Genomic DNA, 19,986 nt, shown 5'->3' on the forward strand with positions numbered 1-19,986 from the left:
CGTATTTGAACTTTATTAAAGTCGCGTCAAAACAAATTCAATTTAATGGAAAAATCCCAAAAGGGAAATTTCGCGAAGTCTGTGTGCAATTTATAATTTTCGCGAATTGTGTTTTTACCCTGAAACTTTTGAAACGTATAAACAAAAACAAAACAAAACAAAACAAAATTCAACTGATTTGAAACAATTTGAAAAGATTATTGGAAGGGATTTCAAAGGGAATTGTTTATTGGAAAGAATTATCAGTACGGTATCATGTCGCTAGAGAGAAAAGCCTCTGCGCTGGGGAGAAAGAGAAAGAGAAACACCGAGTTCAACCCAAATGTTCACTCAAACAGAAAGATCATCACCTCATCGCATCTCCACAAGGATTCCACATATAGTACTCCAATCAAGCCTAAGAGCGTACCAGAGAACTTCAGTAGGTCCAAGAAGAAAGACTGGACAAATGTTGGTCAAGATAAACAAGATCAGGATGAAGACCATGCTCAGGGCTTTGCACATCAATTGTTCTCAAAGATCATGGATGTGGTGAGTCGAAAGACAAAAGCATTGATATATAAGCATGAAACACAAGAATCACCAGATGAAACCAATGGTGCTAAGAAAAGGAAAGTCCATCATAGTGAGAAGAAACAAGAAAGATCAAATAAATCAAGTAGTAAATTGAATAACAAGAACCTTGAGCAAACATTAGAAAAAAATCCATTTAATCCAGACATTAAAGATGATTATAAGAATGTTTCATTCACTAAATCACCAATAGAGTGGGATTTAAAAGAGGATTTGAAGAAAAATGCTGAATCATCAAATGGGGATTATGGATCAACTTTTTACAGACGTAAAGTTAATAAGAAAATACCAAATTCTGAATCAAAATATTTGAGATCATTATACAATGGTCATTATAAAGCACCATCACCATCCATAACTACACCTCCAACACCAAGAACCCCTGTTGAAGATGACAAAAGGTTGTTATCATCCTTACAGACATTAACTGAAGATCTTAGAAAGAATTGGGGTAATAAAGTTAAAAGAGCCACTGATGATGATGTTATAATTGTTAAAGAAGTTAAATTACCTCCAGCTACTCCATCATCATACTCATTAACTTTTGATACAACAAGATTAACATTTGAAAATGAATTTAAATATTATCAAAGAATCTTGAATGAAAAGAGAAAAATTCAAGATGAAATTAAAAAGGATAAACTTGAAGCTGAGACTGCATCAAAATTAATTCAAAAATTATCAGATAATGATGAAGAAAAAGTTGTAAATATTTGGAAATCAAGAGGGAAAGATACGCTTACTATTTTACAAGCTTTTAATATTGATGTTAGAGTTATGGATTTTAAAACTTTAGCAGATAAACATTGGCTTAATGATGTTGTTATAGAGTTATTTCTCAAGAGTCTTATCACTGATAAAGTTTATGCATTCAACTCTTATTTCTTCACAACTTTAGAGAATAAAGGTTATCAAGGTGTTAATAGATGGATGAAAAGAGCTAAAGTTAATATTTCCAATTTAGATAAAGTTCTTGTACCTATAAATGTTCATCAAACACATTGGGTTCTTGGTGTGATTGATTTGAAAAATAAAAAAGTCCTTTATATGGATAGTTTAGCAACAAGGAAAACTCCACATGGTGAAAGAGCATTAAATTTAATGTATGAATTTGTTAAAGGTGAAACTAATAAACAAGGGGTACCTAAACTGGCTGAAGGATATACATTTGAACATTTATTAGATGTTCCACAACAACAAAATGGATTTGATTGTGGTGTTTTCACTTTACTCAATGCATTTCATATCTCTAAAAATGAACCATTATCTTATCAACCTTCAGATGCTACTCTTTTCAGACGAATCATAGGACATACCATTTTGGGAATGTCACCTAAATAATGAAGCTCATTTTAACGAAATAAACAAGTTTTAATTACAGAGATGTAGTTCTTTTAGATCGTAGTTTAGTTTTACTTGATTTGTCTTGATATACTATAAAGTCCGATGGGCTCATAATCTTTCTTCTCCATAAAAAACAAATCAACTTTTGTACTCATCTTGGAGACCTCCCACAGTTGAACACTAAGAACAAATACAAAACACAATTGAACAATGTCACACCAAAAAGACCTCAAGAAACTAGCAGCTCTATTGAAATCCAAATCCCAACCAAAAGTCATTTTCATGCTTGGTGCTGGTGTCTCAACATCTAGTGGTATTCCAGATTTCCGTTCCCCAGATACAGGTTTATATCACAATTTACAATCATTAAACTTACCATACGCAGAAGCTGTTTTCGATCTTTCATTTTTCAAATCAACCCCAAAGCCTTTCTATACATTGGCTCAAGAACTTTATCCTGGTCAATATGTCCCTTCTAAATTACATTATTTTGTTAGATTATTACAAGATAAAGGTTTATTACAAAGAGTTTATACACAAAACATCGATACTTTAGAAAGGGTTGCTGGTGTGGAAAATGATTTCATTGTTGAGGCACATGGCTCATTTGCTGAGAATCACTGTATTAAATGTGGCGATAAATATTCAAATGATGAGTTTAAAGCTAAGATCTTCGCAAAGGAAATTCCAAAATGTTTAAAGTGTAAAGGTCTTGTTAAACCTGATATTGTGTTTTTCGGTGAAGGTTTACCTGAAAGATTCTTTACATGTTGGGAAGAAGATCTTGAGTTATTAGAAAGTGCTAAAGATGATGAATATATTACTATAACTGCTGGTACTTCGTTAACAGTATATCCATTTGCATCATTACCGAGTGAAGTACCGAAATCTCATAATAGAGTCTTGGTTAATAAGGAGAAAGTTGGAAGTTTCAAACAAAATAGAACAAATGACCTGGTTTTCTTGAAAGATTGTGATGGGTTTGCTCAAGACTTAGTTGATGAACTAGGTTGGACAAGTGAATTTGAAGAACTTATTGCTAAAGAGAATCAAAAAATTAAAGATGGTAAACAAGACAAAGAATCAAAGGAATCTAATGATTCTAGGGAATCTGCTAAAGAAAAATCAAAAGATGTTGCTAAAGATGTTGCTAAAGAAATTAAGAAACACGATATTGATGAAGAAAGTTTAGAGAAATTAAAAGCTGGTATTGAAGATTTAAATATTGCTAAATCGAAAGGACCAGAATCTAAAAGTATATAATGAATTACTCCAAAAACTTGAAGTATATGTATTTGTGTTCAATTCATAAGTCATTATATATGCGTAAATTTCTTCAATAAGATAACCAAAGAACTTGATAACCACAGGTGGATATAATTATAATATTCTCATACATGTCAATCACTGGCATTATTTAGCTTGCTAGATATCATGATAGCACTATAAGTAGAATCAGTACAACTAGATGTTATAAATACAGCTCTAGCAGTGTTTATAGTCAACAGATGTATTGGAATATTGTAAATTATTGGTACGTCGTGTGGGCTTATAATAGTTTAAGCGTGTTTGTCTAGATGTCCACAGAATCCCGAATTTTATACGTAAATATTACATTTGAGGTACAGTGAATAATCAACAAAAAGAATTTTCATTAATTCTCTTTAGTTTATCGTAACTCTGTGTACAAGCCGATAAAGTATTGGATACTAGTGTCTTTTTGAATATACGGGGCCTAATTAAGAGGTCATCATTAATGTATCATGTAGCAATATATAAATTTAATATGTAAACTTTGAGATGTATTCTGGGTTGATGTTTGTTGTTTATAGCTTATAATCTGAGCTCTTTTTTGATATATTATAGTTTATGTTTTCTGTCTATGAGTTGTTTTTGAATCTTTATATAAATACCTCTTGAAATGCTAAGTACTAGATGTTCTATTTACTTCAATCTGTAGTACTAATTAATAATATACATAATGGTACTGAACATAATGATTAATACTATTATAACACCACTGAGATCATTTCTATACAAAATTGTTTCTACCTCACATGCTTTATTTATTGAGAGAAATATTTATGAAGCATTAGGAATTTTGTTAGGTTATCCTAGGGGTTTTACTAATAGACCTGGAATTCTTCATTCATTTCATAACACAGTTTATAGACCTTTTTGGAGGTTGAATCGATTATCATTTCCAATAAGATATTATTCAGCTAAAAAAATGAAATATCTATATGATTGGATTGAATATTCCAAATCAATAGCTAAACTACCTCAAATAAAGAGAGATGAAGATTTGGAAGATTTAAAGATCAATGTTATTGATAAATCTGTCTCAAATCATAATGGAACTGCTAATAGAATTAAGCTTCCTATGGAAATTTGGGAAAACATTGCACATATTGGTAAAATTAATTATTCAATGATGATCATTATTAATAAATCATTCTTCTGTACATTTGCGCCAAAAATTTATGATACGTTGAGATTAACAATTGTTTTAAGTCCATTAACCAAGATGAAACTTAATGATGAAGCTTTTTTAAAAAATGGGCCTGATACTATCAAAAATAAATATTATGACTCTTATTCAATTTATGAAAGACATCAAGAAAGTGCAAGCTTTGATTATGAATTTTTAGATACCTCTATTAATGATCAAGATTATTTCAAAGGTATTGATCCAGCTAAACATGAATATTTTAGGCATGATCACCCTCTAATACTCAGATCTGAACTTAGAGGCGAAAGGTTCAATAAACCTTTTGAAGTTCGAAGTTTAAAGAATATTCAATTCATTTTGAAGAATATTTTGCAAAATCCAAATTCAATAATGAAGAAATTCATTAAAGAAATCTTGATAGATATATGTGTGTTTGATGGGTTTGATAAACTCATGACTATGAAACATAGTTCATTAATAACTGGATCAACTAATGGTCATGAATCAATAAAGGAATTGATTGATCAAGTATTAGAACAAAATGAACTTGTTTCAGTTCTGAAAATTAGTGCAGATCAAAATCAAGTCAAACCTTTTCATGCTGCACCCTTGGATGATAACTTTGATCGAATTAGATGGAAAGATTCTCTTGAAGATAAAACAACTAGATTTTTCAAAATTTACAATAATATCAAAACCAAACTAGCTCATGAATCCATAAAACATGATCTTTACTCTATATTTCCTCAAAATGTTTATTATAAAGAGTTGTTAAGTGTCTATTTACTTTCGGGTAAACTTTATTCAGATAGATTAAGAAGACGATTAAGTGAATTTGAGTACATAGAGGAATTTGAAGCAGCTAATCCGATAAAACATTGGTATCATACAATTACCACTAATTTCTATAATAGAAAGAAAAGACAACTTGATCTAGGTAGTTATTTTAGAATGATTGTTACTGGTCAATCATGTGTTAAGATTACGAATCGTGAATTCAAAACTAAACAACAAGTTTATGATATTTTAAATGATTTATTTACGAATGTGACCTGTATCAAGACGACGCAGAATGATGATAGTGATCAGATTTATAAATCATCTATCTTAATTTTAGGATTAGATGATGGTGAACCTCAACTTCCAAAAGAGTTTACCGACAATGCATCAATTCCTAATGATGACGTTACAGATCTTACATTACTAGATTTGTATCCTAAATTAATTCTCATAAATAAATTATAAATATATATACATATATTTGAAATAAGTTTTACAATGTTATAAAACATATTGGTAGCTCTTAATCTTTCACGCGTCAGTTTAAATAAACATATATAGATTATTGACTTTTGATAAAAACTGTTTCTGCTTTTTCATATTATAGTTATGATTTTCTCAAGCCTTCGACATACAGAGTACTCTCACAGCGATCGTTAGAATCACTTTGAAAACTTCTTTATACTTTCTTCTGCGTTAAGAATGTTTTGATTTGATGCATCAATCTTATCAGCTAAGTAAGACAATCTTCCTCTAAAAGCTCTATCTGTAGCAAAATAAGATAATTTTTGAACTTCATCTTCAAATTTTTGAATTTTTTCAGTTTCTGATGAAATGATTTTCAATAAATAAGAAGTTTCAAGAACTTTAGATAATGATTCATCTTTAACTAAATTTTGGAAAGCAGCTCTGAAAATTGGTTTTGCTGGTCCAATTGTTCTCATTATACCACGGTCTCTACTGACTGTGATTAATCCATTACGTTCCAATTCAATCAATGCAGCTTCTGGATTTGATTTGAATAATGGATTATAAACTAATTGTTTATATTCTAAAGTTTCATGATCTGCTAATAATTTCATTAATTCCCAAGCTCTTGCATTCTTCATACCAGCATCTCTTGAAAGGAAAATTTGTGTAATTTGTTCAGCTGTTTGAGTAACCATTCTATTCAAAGCTTCTAATGGAGTTTCCCCTGATTTGGCACGTCTTACAAATGCTTGTAAATCTAGCATTCTACCACCGATTGGTCCTAAAGCTTCATCTAAATCTTTAACAACACTTGGATTTTGTGACAAATCTGGTTTTTTTTCATCCTCTGATCCACTTTCATCATCAGTTAATGTATTGTCCTCGTGTAATTGATCAATAACATATGATTTTGCAGATTCATGAGATGCATCAGAAAGTGCAATACTCTTGAAGACTTGATCTGGTAATGATTCTGATAAAAATTGTGAAGTTCCAACATCTTCAGTTAAGAATACAACATGTGCCAAATTCATTGAAATTAACATTGCAGTCCAATCAGCAAGTTCTTTATAAACAAAAGCATTTGATTCTGATCTATTTGTAGTGGAAAATCTATCAATGATAATCACTGGTTTCTTTTCCGGATGTTGTTGTAGGAAATCTTCTTCCTTAACAGGTGTTGAATTTTCACCAGATCCAACAACTGCTTTATATCCAGTTAATGAAATTTTTCTTATAGCAATCATAACACTTGATAAAATATTTCTAAATTGAGTATCTTTAGATTCCGAGAAACCAGATTTTTGTCCTGTTAAACCTTGGACACCTAAATCAATAATATTTGAAAATGAATTCAACCAAGGGAAAACTGGGAAATAACCAACTTCATGGGCTGCATTTGAAATGAATTGAGAATCACTTCTTGATTTAACTAATTTATCACAATCAATATACAAGATGTTATCACGACCATGTAAGGCATGTTGCATAACTAATTCATGTTTACCAGTACCTCTTGGACCACGAACAATTATAAAAGTATTCACATTTTCTTCAATCCAAAGTTTCAATTCCTTAACCAAATCTAATCTTTCTGACCAAAGACCACGTCTTGCTCCACCTTTAGCATCTTGACCAATAAATTTTTGGAACGAACTAATTGTTGAGCTTGTTAAATCATTAACAAATCTAATGACTGAATTTTTCTTATTAAAGATAAAATTATGTGTGATTTTATTCTCAATACTAAATTCTCTAATTGGATCAAAGATAACAACGGCCAAACCAGCGAATAAAGCTAAAAACAAAGGAATTGCAATTCTTGTATGATTCATTATCCAATCTAAAATAACATTCTTACTATTATATCTTTCATATTGAATATGTAATGTAGTATCATCAATCTTCATACCTGTAATACAATTTTTCGAACAGATAGCACCTCTAAAAGATCTGAAAATGACAGTTGCCTTTTTATCTTCTTCAGTGGCAGGTTTTATATCAACAATTGTCCCATATCTTCTAAATAATGAATATAATTCTTCTTCGGATAATGCAGGACCACTGAACTTAACTTTAATTGTTCTATTAGGATAACGTCTAAGATCTTCAATCCATGGTACACCTTTAACTGGGAATGCGGCAGATTGTGAAATGATGTTTAAAACACCGTTATTACTTTCTTCAATTGTGTTTTTTTGAATTTTAGCATTTAACTCAGATACAGTGAATCCATCAGGTACTTTAAATTTAACAAAAGCACCACCATCTCTTTTGATTGGAACAAGTTTTGTGACTTCCAACCCTGGGATTGATACAGTATCACCTTCTCTCTTAGGATTGGCCAATGCTAAGACATGTTCTTTGATAGCTTCAGGTCTTTTATCCGAGACAATCAAATAAGATAACCATTGTCTAATGTCCCATATACTAGAACGGAATGGTAACACATGATCGAAATAAAGCATGGTTTCTTGGTCATCTTTTTCTATAACACCTGTTTCATTAGCATCTACTGATTCACCAGCTTCAATATCTCTCTTTTGAATTGTGTCATCTGTAGCATAAGATCTGTTCAAATTAATTGATGGTTTGGGGATGGCACCTAATCTTTTAGCTGTGTTGATGAAGGGATTAACTCTTCTGAGTCCCAGATTTCTCAACAACATTGTAACAGGATACCACTACTAACAAAAGGACCTGCTAATAACCTCACAGAATACAATTGAGCACTTTTCAAGCCTTGAGACTCCTTGTAAAGCAGATGAAATAGAAATAAGATCTGAAATGTCACTTTCCTGTTAAATGAATTATTGCTATCAAATTATTTTGAGTGATCCCAAAGTGGAATTCCGACCGGCCTCGAATTTCGCCACTCGCTAATAAAGTGAAAAAAATCATAGATCTTGAGTACTATTCTTTGTAGAAAACTTGGTAAAACGGTGTGATTATACGAGCTTAGAAGTTCAAGATGAAGGTGAGTATCATGGCCTCGATTTTCTGATTCCAACGCGGTGACTAACACCAATTTCCAGCAAAGATTGACCTCGTTGGATATACAAGTGTTGACTCCAGAATTACAACATGAGATCACAAACTATAGATTACAAAATATCTATAATATTGCCACTTCAAACAAACAATATCTTTTAAAATTTGGATTACCAGATTCTAAGAAAAATTTGGTTCTTGATAGTGGGTTTAAAACTCATATTACTGAATTCTCAAGACCTACTCCACAAACACCATCAAGTTTTGTGGTCAAATTAAGAAAGCATTTGAAAAGTAGACGTCTTTCTAGTATAAAGCAAGTTGGTATTGATAGAGTTATTGTCTTAACATTCAGTGATGGTGCTTATCATTTGGTTTTGGAATTTTTCAGTGCTGGTAATATTGTCTTGTTGGATCATGAACGTCGTATTTTGGCTTTACAAAGATTAGTTGAGGAAAAGGGTAATAATGATAAATATGCCGTTGGTGAAATCTATAATTTATTTGATGAATCTCTTTTCGAAGATGAAGGTGATGAAAAGGCATTTGTACCTAAAACACATGATGCTTCAACAATTCAACAATGGATTCAAGAACGTAAACCAACAACTGAAGAAAATCCTCAAGGTAAAAAGAATAAAGTTCTTTCAATTCAAAAAATATTATATCAAAGAGCTCCATATCTTTCAGCTGATCTTATATCCAAGAATTTACATAAGCTTAGTGTTAATCCATCAACATCAAGTCTTGAATTTGTTGATAATGCTGAAATAATAGCACAAGCTTTAAATGCTACAGAACTTGAAGTACAATTAGTCTTGAATGTTAAACCTACAAATGGTCATGTTGTTCTTAAGAAAAATCCATTATATGATTCTGAAAAAGATGAAGAAGATTTAAAATATCTTTATGAACAATTCCATCCATTTGAACCAATTAATTTAAAAGAAGATGAAGAACTTGTTCCAATTCAAGGTTATAACAAGACTTTAGATAAATTCTTCTCCACTATTGAATCATCAAAATATGCACTTAGAATTCAAAATCAAGAAAATCAAGCTAAAAAAAGATTACAACAAGCTAGAGATGACAAACAACAACAAGTTCAACGTTTATTAGATGTTCAAGCTGTTAATACATTAAAAGGGGAAACTATCATTTTCAATGCAGAAATTGTTGAAGAAGCTAAAGCCGCGGTGCAAGCTTTATTAGATCAACAAATGGATTGGAAAACTATGGAAAAATTAATTAATGTTGAAAAAGCTAAAGGTAATCGTGTTGCTAAAGTTATTAATTTACCATTAAATTTAAAAGAAAATAAAATTAGTTTAAGTCTATCCACTGAAGATCCATATGCAAATGATGAAGATGAAGATGAAAGTTCAAGTGAATCTGAACCTGAATCTGAGAGTGACTCGGATGAAGATGAACCAAAACCTGTTAAATCACAAGCCAAAAAGGATAATGTTAAGAATACAATCAATGTTACAATTGATTTAACACTTTCTTCATATGCAAATGCATCAGAATATTTTAATGTTAAGAAATCCACAGTGGAAAAGCAAAAAAAGGTTGAACAATCTGCAACAAAAGCATTAAAAAACATTGAACAAAAAATTGAAAAAGATTTGAAAAAAAATCTTAAACAAGAAAATGATATATTAAGAAAATTGCGTAATCCATATTTTTTTGAAAAATTTAATTGGTTCATATCAAATGAAAATTATTTAATTCTTTCAGGTAAAGATGATTCTCAATGTGATTTAATTTATCATAGATATATAAATGATGATGATATTTATGTTCATGCAGATATTGATGGTTCAAGTCATGTATTCATTAAAAATCCAAATAAAGGTGAAGTATCCCCATCTACTTTAATGCAAGCTGGTATTTTATCATTGTCAACTTCAAAAGCATGGGAAAACAAGATGGTTACATCGTCATGGTGGTTATATGCATCAGATGTCACTAAGAAGGATATTGATGGTACTATTTTAAATGCAGGTAGTTTTAGATACTTGAAAGAAAAAAATTTCTTACCTCCAAGTCAATTAGTTATGGGATTTGCATTTTTATGGAAAGTTAAAACTGAAGAAAATGAAAAAGAATTAGAAGAACAATTGGAAGAATTGGATAATTTAGATATTAATGATGTTGAAAAGGGTGATGGTGAAGAAAAAATTGAAAAATTAACAGATGATAAACCTGAAGTTGGATCTAAAGAGGAAACAAATAATGGTGAAACTGAGGAATCTGTTGAAAATCATGAATCCCATGAATCCCCTGAAGAAGAAGATCAAGACGGGGAACAAGAAGAACATCAAGATGAAGTAGAAGATGATACGCCTGAATTTGATACCAAATCTTCCACCACAACAACATCAACAAAACAAAAGAAACCAACAAGAGGTAAGAAGGGTAAGATGAAGAAAATTGCTAATAAATATGGTGATCAAGATGAAGAAGAAAGAAGATTAAGAATGGAAGCATTAGGTACTTTAAAACAACAAACCAAAAAGGAAGAAGAATTTAAGAAACAACAATTAATTAAAATTAATCATTTAAAGAAAACTGAAAAAAAGAAAAGACAAGAAGAATTAACTGCTAATAAATATGCAAATAATAAAGAAGTTATTAATTTTGAAAAAATATTGAATGAATTAACACCTATCTTATCAAAAGATGATGAACCGCTGGAAGCTATCCCAGTATTTGCTCCATGGAATGCATTACAAAAATATAGATATAAGATTAAAATTCAACCAGGTTCTACCAAGAAGGGTAAAGCATTACAAGAAACTTTACATTGGTTTAATACAAGACCTGTTGATCCAAGTGAAAATGATAGAAATTATGATTGGCCAAAAGAACATGAAATTATTAAAGGATTGAAAGATACAGAATTATTACCTGCAATTTATGTTGGTAAATTAAAAGTTATGTTACCTGGTAAAAGTTCTGCAGCTAAAGGATCTGCCACTAGAAATTCAAAGAAATCTAAAAAGAAATAGGTATTGTTTAGGTTTTATGAATGTATTACAAATGGTTATACTTCAGTTTTTTATTCTTTTTTTTATTGTAAACACGTAACAAACATATCATTTAAAATCTAATCTTTCCAATAGTCCTATACATATAATCTTAAAGACCTTGTTGAATTCTTTCAGCAAGTTTACCTCTTGCGAAATTGAAAGCATTGAATAAACCTTTCTCACTTAAATCAATATTTTTCAAGCTTGGTTCATTAGTTGGAGCTTTTGAAGTTCTTGCAGCTATAACAGAAGATTCAGTTTCCAAGATAATACCATCATCAATAGTTTCATCAGCAGCTATACTAACTTTATCAAAATTTTCTTGGATAGTTTTCTTATCCAATTGATAATTCAAAACTTTATCTAAACCATCTTTAAAACCTTCTAAAGTTTGAAATAAAATTGATTCATTTTCATCTAATCCAGAAATTAAATATATCACCACATCAGAAACTTCCTTATATACCACGATATGATCTTCAAAGAGTATAATATCTGCGTTTTGTTTATAAGATTTAGCGAATAGAGATTTTTCAAATGCCTTTTGTGATTTTAAAGTAGCAAATTGAGATGCTTCAAATTCTTGTTCAGTCTTGTGTGGTGCTTTATAGTATTTAGCATATAGTCTTTTCCCTTCGTTATCTAATATTAAAAAGGCATCAACTGCGTAAAGGGACAAGTTCTTGGACATTGTGATTCAAATAATATAGCAGTGAGCAATTGGAAGTGTCACTGTGGTTGTTTCTGTTCAGTTGATTGTGTTTTGTCACTTTGTTGATATCATTTCGTTGTTTTGACGTGGTTTAATTCAGATCAAAGGAATTCGCGAAGTGCGACGGGTAACATTTCTGAAAACCGCGGCCATCAAAACAATTTCATTTTCCATCATTGTTCTGATAAATGAACAGTAGAGCCTACACTTTACAAAGTTAGTTATAAATACATTTATATATTTCATATTAATACATATTACTTTATTAAAAAAAAAAAAAAAAACATCAACAAAACATCAACAAAGTGAAGAAACAAAGGTGTCAAGAAGGTATCAAAGAAGGTATAGATCATAGGTATCAAGCTGTTCAAGTATCATGGGACAATCACATTTCAACTTCGCACTGCTTCGGGTCACCGTCATCCAACTTCTACGGTCCATTGGCTTTGACAGATGTGCTCCTTCGCTAGTGGACATTTTAGCAGATATTTATATTAGACATCTTCAACTACTGGCTTCTGAGTGTATGATGCTTGCTGAGAACTCTGAAAGAGAAGAGATAGAGATCCAGGATATCACACAGGGATTACAAAACATAGGAATGATCAAACCTACAAATCTATTGGATATCTATGATCAATATGAAGGTACAAATAAAAGTGCTGATAATTTCCTTCTATGGGTTGTTGGTTCAATACCTGAAAACTCAAGAATTGTTAGTAAACCAACTCCTGAAATGTCAAATACCAAGAAAAACAAACCAAACCCAGTGATACCTGAATATATAAATGCATTGAATAGTAGTAATGCTGCTGAAAGTACTATAGATTCAATGTCTAAAGACACATTGAATTCACAATCTCAAATTCAACAACAACAACAACCTGAAGAATTAGATGAAGATTGGTTGAAATTCTTAATGAAGAAACAGTCAAAGATTGGCCACGAGGAAAAATTTAAACATACTGTCTTGAATACCACAAGTAATAATACAATAAGTGATTATAATGTTGTTGGACCTGCTCATGAAGAACTAGAGAGGAAATTACCATTCAATACTAAATATGATGATGAATTATCTGATGATGAGTTTATAGATAATGGTCATTCTACTTCAAGATTACACTCTGCAGATTATAATTATTAATTTATTGTATAATCTCTTTTTTAATTCCCTAATGAACAAAATTTTATAGATTAATTATATTTACAATCCCAATGTAGCTTAATATTTCTTTTCTATTATACTATAATATACAAGTTTTATCTCAAAAAAAGTTATCTACAACTTCTTACGAGCTTTTAATTTTTGTTTTGGTTTACCAATTCTACCACCTTTACCACCAATCTTACTTCTTTCTTGTCTTTTAGGTTTAGCTAATTCATCATCATTACCATCATCTTCACCATCATCATCATTAGCTTTAGCACCTCTCTTGAATTTAAATTTATTCTTTTGACCTTTAACAGGACCTGATTTAACAGCTTCAACATATGCATTAATACCTGATGTGATTGATTTTAATGGATCTTCATCATTTGCACTATTTTTATCACTGAAATGTAATCTACCATCTTTTTCAAATTCTGATGCATTAATTTTTCTACCACCCTTTTTAGTTGGTTTTGATGATGAAATGTGTGATAATGCTTGACGATCTAATAAATCTAATGGTTCTTCATTAGCTTCCATAATATATTGATTACCTTTACCTTTTCTATTGTTGTTATTATTATTTGTTGGTTCATCATCTCCACTATCATCTTCAGAATCATATAATACTTCATCATAAGCATTTGAAAATTTAGATTTACCATTATTTGTACCTTCTTCATCATCTTCTTCACCTTCTTCAGCAGCTCTTCTTTTAGCTCTTGCTTTAGTTTTTCTAATATTTGTTAATAATTTCTTATCTTCTTCTGGGAAATTTTCTTCAATAGTTTCAAAACCAAATCTTCTAATTAATCTTTCCACAATATGTTTAACTTTTGATTTAAAATGTCCAGTATGTTCATGAGACCAACGTAATAAATGTTCTAATAAATTTTTCAAATTTGGTTTAACTAATTCTTCTGGTAAACTTATAGCAGCAACTTTAACAAATCCAATAGTAGATTTTGCAATTTCTCTATTATTTGAAGTTAAAAATAATTCCACAGTTGATGAAATTTCCACTAATAATTCAGTTTCAACAACATCTTTAAATTCAAAAATTAAACAACTAACTGCTGTAATTGTAGCACTAATCATATGTGCAGCAGAACCAGCAAGACCAGCACTAACCATTGTGAAATATTCAGTTAAATTAGCTTCAGCATCTGGAACATCATCACCAAATCCTGGGATCTTGGAATTTTGCACAACACCACCTTTATGCATTAATTTACCCATTTCAATCAAGATATTATAAGATAATTCTCTTGTTTTTTCATTTTGATCTTTTGTTGATAATATTATTTCTGATAAGATAGCTGGAATGAAATATAAATCATTTGATGGTAATATAGTTAAAATTGTAGAAATGGCAGATAATCTTGATGCTCTTGCAGATAAATGAACTGATTGAGTTGATTCAATAATAACTTTTTCTATTGATTCAATAAATTTCACAAGGGCATTTTGACCAGTTGGTGTTTCAATTAATTTTGAAATAATTCTATATGCTCTCTTTTGTAATAATGGATCTTCTGAAGAAACCGTTTGATTGAAAATTGTAAATAATGCATTATATGAAGATTCTGGAACATATTTAGCCATAGCAACAACTAAATCCATCATTGTAGCACTTAATTTAGAAACACCTTTTTGATTTTGTTGTTGTTTGTTATTATTGGCTTGTTCTTTAGCTTCATTATCTAAAGCATCTTTTAATAATACTGAAACTTTATTAAAAGTATTTTGTAAATCTTCTGGAGTAGAAATACTTAAATAAGTATCAATAGTTTCTAAAACAAAATTTCTTGATTCTGGAGCAGTTTGTGAAAAAACATTAAATAGCACAGCTAATAAATTTGAAGATTTTGATGATAAATATTCAACATTTGATTGAGCTTCTTTTATAGAAAATTGCTGTGATAAAAATTCATCATCAACTAAAGCACCATTAGCAAATGCAACATTACTTTCAACTAATAATCTTAAAGCATGACAAATATTAACTCTTAATTCAACTTTAGTATATAATAATTGTGCCAAATTTTGAGCAAATTCATCATTAAAAGATTTTGTTAAATCATTTGGTAAATCTGCAAAATGTGGTAATAATGACCAAGTTTGATCAATAATTGTTTGGAAAATCTTGGAATGAACAGAGTTTTTATCTAATGATTCAATTTTGCTAGAGAATGTTTCAATTAATGGTAAAAATTCTTGTTTGAAAAAACCTAATCTTGCAAAACGAACATTATCTCTTAATAATGGTAATAACCAAGCTCTACCAGATTTATTAGCATCTAACAAATTTAACGGAAGGACATTTAGGACAACTTCTGGACCTAATTCAGTAATAGCAGTACCGATAACAGATTCAGCTTCATTTTTAAATTCAAAATCTTCATTAGTTCTCCATTCACCAATAATTTCTAAAGGTTTTAAGAAATCAGGATTTGATCTTGATCTTAATTTTGCAAATATTGAAACAACAACTTCTAAAATTTCTTTAGTAGCATTAGTATATTTAACAGCTAATAAATCTGTAATAATTTCACTTAATTCTGTAATTACTTCATCAACTTCTTCATAAATTTCACCAGTGATTCCATTATCATTAGTTGGTAATAATAAAAATTTATCTGGGATACCTTCAGTAATAATGGAAATTACACATTGTGATGCACTAATATAGATATCTGAAATTTCTGAAGCAAAGAATGGTTGTAAAATTTTTAAAACATTTGGAATTTTCTTGATAGCTTCCAATGGTTCAATTTTGGAATATGCTGTAACACCTTTAGCAACAACTGCAATCCAAGCAGCAGCTAAATGAGAATCATTAACTGATGGTTTTAGATCAAAAATGATATTCAACACTTTTGTAAATTTATCATTATCAATTTCATTAGTCATTGAATTAAATAAACCTTCAAATCCACCAAATGCAGCAGAAACTAAATATTGGTCATTAGTTTTAGAAATTTCTAATAATAAATCACATAAAGTTTCAATTTTAGATGCAGGCCAAGTATTTGCAGAGGTTATAGCACTAATTAATTGTAAAGTATGTATCAATTTAGCTGAATGTTCTTTATTTGTTTTTTGATTTGGTTTATTACTTAATAATTCCACAATTGTCTTTATTGATAAATCAGAAGCTAATCCACTACCAACATGTTCTCTTGCTGGACCTGGTGGAGGATTTGCTAAGATTTTATGGACAGCTTCTTGAGCTCTTTTTCTAACTTTTGGTCTTGGATCTAAAGAATATTCTAATAATCCACCTAAACCTCTTTTTGGGTTAATATTTAATGATGAATTATTCCATGAATTTAAATCTTGAGCAATTAATAAAGTTTCTAAAGCACCAATAGCAGATCTAATCAATGGAGCTTCAGCTTCGGTGTTTGTAATTGCAGGAGCTAATTTAGTTAAAATTTCTGGGAATTTTGATTTTAATAAACTTTTTGGAATGAATGGTAAAGTTAAATCTAAGAAATAAGCACTTGAAGCAGCTAAAGCTGGATCTAAGATTTCATCAGTTTGAACATTGATTGATTGTTCTAAAAGGGATAAAAATGAAACGAAATAAGCAACAGGAGATTTTTGACCATTTGAATTTTGATCTGAAATGTTTTCTTCAACAGCTGATAAAATTAATGCTAAATGTTTTTGATTTTCTAATTTAGAAGTGATTTGAGTTCTTATTTTTTGTAACTTGAACTCGAAATCAATCAAGTCTAAGTCTTTATCTTCCGCAGACATCTTTGGAAGTGATATAGTTTTGAAATAAGTAAATCCTCAAAGATCAATCTTTTACCAATATGTATATGATTTTAAATTTTATATCAATATAAATTTTTTTTTAACCTCATCGCCCTCGGTAATTACCTTTTTAGGATTCTCCAATTCCGACTTATTTTCGTGAAAAAAAATTGAAATCAACGAAATTTGAATGGAAAACAACGAAATTGAAAGAATCAAAAGACAAAAAGAAGAAGAATCAGATCAAGTTCAAAGAGTAATAGTCAATAGTTATCATGACAAAGGGACTCGTTAGAATAAGACTCGCCAGATTCGGGAGAGTCAACCAACCAGTGTACAACATTGTTGTCTCACAAGCCAAAAAAGCTAGAGATTCTAAACCAATTGAAGTTATTGGAACTTATAATCCAATTGCACCACCTCCAAAGAAATTACCATCTGGGAAACTAACGGTACCAGCCAAAAAGATTGAATTGGATTTCGATAGAGCTAAATATTGGTTATCCGTTGGTGCTCAACCTACAATACCAATTATTAGAATGTTCAAGAGAGCTAATCTATGGGTTTGAATTATATTAGTAAAGGTTATATGAAAATAAGAAGAAATAGAAAAATTGGTAATCTGCTGGTGTCAAAATAATATTATTGTTACCTTGTTGAATTAGAGATTATACTATAAGCAGATTTATGAATGTTGATGTATATTATGTAAATAGTTTGGGTTTAAAATGCATTTAAGGTTGAATTTTATACTAGTAATTGTAGGATAATACGGGATGGCCATATGGGAAACAAGGAACATGAATAGAAAATAAAAGGAACACAGTGTGATTAATACAAGTAACCAATCCAATCTGTTCTAATATTTTTCATCCAAAAGACACGAATTATATTTTCAAGTAAGACATATTGAATTATTAGTATCACCTTATGAAACCCATACTTAACGACGAATAACGCTAAAAACACCATTTGAATTGGAATAAACAGCCAACTTCACAATAAACAACATACACCATACACTCTTCTGTATACGCACCTCTATCTCTCTCTGCACTATCTACTCTACCCTTCCTGAGTCCAGAACCAGCCCATGATCGTTCATCGCCTAGCTGACATAATGTGTGGCCCTTAGTACTGTGATTGAATCTCTTTTTCGATGGGCGTTTTGATAACGAAAAGCTTCAATTCCACTCAAATTCCATCGTTTTAAGAAATTTATTGAAGTTGAGTTTACTTTGGAAGAAGTGATACAATTGAATTTATTGTTTGGAAAGGATACGCTTTGAATAATAGTTCAAGTTATTCCGTGGAAAGTTTTTGTTTGTTGATCATCTGATTTCCTATCGCATTTTGTGGGTTCTATATTGCTTATTCCATAAATAACAACAATTTTATAATCCTTGAAAAAGAAGTTTCATAAAGATTTTAAAGACTATACAAATAATTCATTAATCATATTCACATCAATAACACAAGAAAAATGGCTTCACGTACACGTAAAATCTCAGTTGTTGGAGCTCGTGGTGTTGGTAAATCAACATTAGTTGTTCAATATGTTGATAATTATTTCTTGGAAAGTTATTATCCAACAATTCAAAATCAATTTAATAAATCAATTAAATTTAGAAATCAAACTTATGAAGTTGAAATCCTTGATACCGCAGGACAAGATGAATTCACTATAATAAATGATTCTACAATCGTACATGGTTATATCTTGGTTTATGCCATAAATAGCAGATCATCATTTGAATTATTACCAGTCATAAGAGATAAGATTTTGGATTCAATTGGAACAGATAACGTACCTATGATTCTTGTGGGGAATAAAGTAGATTTAGAAAGAAAAGTTTCTAAAGAAGAAGGAACAAAATTAGCAAAAGATTTTGGAATTCCTTATATTGAAGTTAGTGCAAAATTAAGTAGTGGTGAAAATAATGATATAAGTAAAATTTTCTTAGCATTATTGGAACAAATTGAAGGTGAAAAAATTGATACAACAAATGAAAAATGTGTTATTGTTTAATTTTCCTCTCTATCAATTGTTTATCCGATGTCTTTTTTTAATGGCTACTTCTTTTTATACAAACTACATTTGTTTAGCTTTATAATGATTTCAAATACATTTATTTAATGATTATCACGTCCTTCTAGTAGTTTATTAAATCAAAAATTTTAAATTAACATCAATTGGATGAGATGTTGATAATTGAGGTTTTTGTGAATATTTACCTTCCATAATTTCTCTCATATTTTGTAATAAAGAAAGATAAGTTTGTTGTGATGTATTACCCATAATTTTACAGAAAGCATAACTCATTGCACCAGTTGGTACACCACCTTCAGTTGCATCTGCTAAAGTTTGATCATCTTTTGAACCTGAAAACATAACAACATCAGCTGGTGATGTTTTAGTCTTCTTGGTTTTTTCATAAGCTTCAGAATTTGATCCTCCACCAGTTGCTAATTTAAATAAACCTTGAACACCTCTCATAACACCTGCATTATCACCTTTAGCATATGACATTACGGTTTCTAATAAACCTTCACCTGCTTCGGCTGCTAAATTTGGTTCTTTTAATACACCTTTTGTTGAATAAGTATATGGTAAATCTAAAACAGAACCTGAGTGACATGAATCAAATAATGCAGTTAATCTAACACCAGGTTGTAAAGGATTAATTAATCTTACATGTAATTCATCATC

General features: G+C 30.2%; 11 protein-coding genes across 11 annotated transcripts; 7 read left to right on the forward strand and 4 right to left on the reverse strand.

The window, feature by feature from the left end:
• Positions 1–255: 255 nt before the first annotated feature.
• ULP1 (SUMO protease ULP1) lies at positions 256–1,914 on the forward strand (the record flags this gene model as incomplete). The annotated part of the gene is made up of 1 exon (XM_011275969.1): positions 256–1,914. One exon carries the CDS (start codon positions 256–258, stop codon positions 1,912–1,914), a length of 1,659 nt encoding a protein of 552 aa, XP_011274271.1.
• A 213-nt stretch (positions 1,915–2,127) lies between these two features.
• Positions 2,128–3,180, forward strand: HST2 (histone deacetylase HST2; the record flags this gene model as incomplete). Its single annotated transcript, XM_011275970.1, has 1 exon — positions 2,128–3,180. One exon carries the CDS (start codon positions 2,128–2,130, stop codon positions 3,178–3,180), a length of 1,053 nt encoding a protein of 350 aa, XP_011274272.1.
• A 967-nt stretch (positions 3,181–4,147) lies between these two features.
• On the forward strand, positions 4,148–5,614 carry BN7_3439 (uncharacterized protein; the record flags this gene model as incomplete). Its single annotated transcript, XM_011275971.1, has 1 exon — positions 4,148–5,614. The coding sequence occupies one exon, from the start codon at positions 4,148–4,150 to the stop codon at positions 5,612–5,614; it is 1,467 nt and encodes a 488-aa protein (XP_011274273.1).
• Positions 5,615–5,811: 197 nt separating this feature from the next.
• On the reverse strand, positions 5,812–8,289 carry YME2 (Yme2p; the record flags this gene model as incomplete). Its single annotated transcript, XM_011275972.1, has 1 exon — positions 5,812–8,289. One exon carries the CDS (start codon positions 8,287–8,289, stop codon positions 5,812–5,814), a length of 2,478 nt encoding a protein of 825 aa, XP_011274274.1.
• A 302-nt stretch (positions 8,290–8,591) lies between these two features.
• RQC2 (Rqc2p) lies at positions 8,592–11,625 on the forward strand (the record flags this gene model as incomplete). Its single annotated transcript, XM_011275973.1, has 2 exons — positions 8,592–8,601; positions 8,684–11,625. The coding sequence occupies 2 exons, from the start codon at positions 8,592–8,594 to the stop codon at positions 11,623–11,625; spliced, it is 2,952 nt and encodes a 983-aa protein (XP_011274275.1).
• A 130-nt stretch (positions 11,626–11,755) lies between these two features.
• Positions 11,756–12,337, reverse strand: RET3 (coatomer subunit zeta; the record flags this gene model as incomplete). The annotated part of the gene is made up of 1 exon (XM_011275974.1): positions 11,756–12,337. One exon carries the CDS (start codon positions 12,335–12,337, stop codon positions 11,756–11,758), a length of 582 nt encoding a protein of 193 aa, XP_011274276.1.
• Positions 12,338–12,734: 397 nt separating this feature from the next.
• Positions 12,735–13,505, forward strand: TAF3 (Taf3p; the record flags this gene model as incomplete). Its single annotated transcript, XM_011275975.1, has 1 exon — positions 12,735–13,505. One exon carries the CDS (start codon positions 12,735–12,737, stop codon positions 13,503–13,505), a length of 771 nt encoding a protein of 256 aa, XP_011274277.1.
• A 135-nt stretch (positions 13,506–13,640) lies between these two features.
• On the reverse strand, positions 13,641–17,276 carry RRP12 (mRNA-binding protein RRP12; the record flags this gene model as incomplete). The annotated part of the gene is made up of 1 exon (XM_011275976.1): positions 13,641–17,276. One exon carries the CDS (start codon positions 17,274–17,276, stop codon positions 13,641–13,643), a length of 3,636 nt encoding a protein of 1,211 aa, XP_011274278.1.
• Positions 17,277–17,551: 275 nt separating this feature from the next.
• MRPS16 (mitochondrial 37S ribosomal protein bS16m) lies at positions 17,552–17,845 on the forward strand (the record flags this gene model as incomplete). Its single annotated transcript, XM_011275977.1, has 1 exon — positions 17,552–17,845. The coding sequence occupies one exon, from the start codon at positions 17,552–17,554 to the stop codon at positions 17,843–17,845; it is 294 nt and encodes a 97-aa protein (XP_011274279.1).
• A 914-nt stretch (positions 17,846–18,759) lies between these two features.
• RHB1 (putative GTPase RHB1) lies at positions 18,760–19,305 on the forward strand (the record flags this gene model as incomplete). Its single annotated transcript, XM_011275978.1, has 1 exon — positions 18,760–19,305. The coding sequence occupies one exon, from the start codon at positions 18,760–18,762 to the stop codon at positions 19,303–19,305; it is 546 nt and encodes a 181-aa protein (XP_011274280.1).
• Positions 19,306–19,440: 135 nt separating this feature from the next.
• Positions 19,441–19,806, reverse strand: BN7_3447 (uncharacterized protein; the record flags this gene model as incomplete). The annotated part of the gene is made up of 1 exon (XM_011275979.1): positions 19,441–19,806. One exon carries the CDS (start codon positions 19,804–19,806, stop codon positions 19,441–19,443), a length of 366 nt encoding a protein of 121 aa, XP_011274281.1.
• Positions 19,807–19,986: the final 180 nt, after the last annotated feature.

This window comes from Wickerhamomyces ciferrii, contig 00092, assembly GCF_000313485.1.
Source record: "Wickerhamomyces ciferrii WGS project CAIF00000000 data, strain NRRL Y-1031 F-60-10, contig 00092, whole genome shotgun sequence".
NCBI classification, from domain to species: Eukaryota; Fungi; Ascomycota; class Saccharomycetes; order Phaffomycetales; family Wickerhamomycetaceae; genus Hansenula; species Hansenula ciferrii.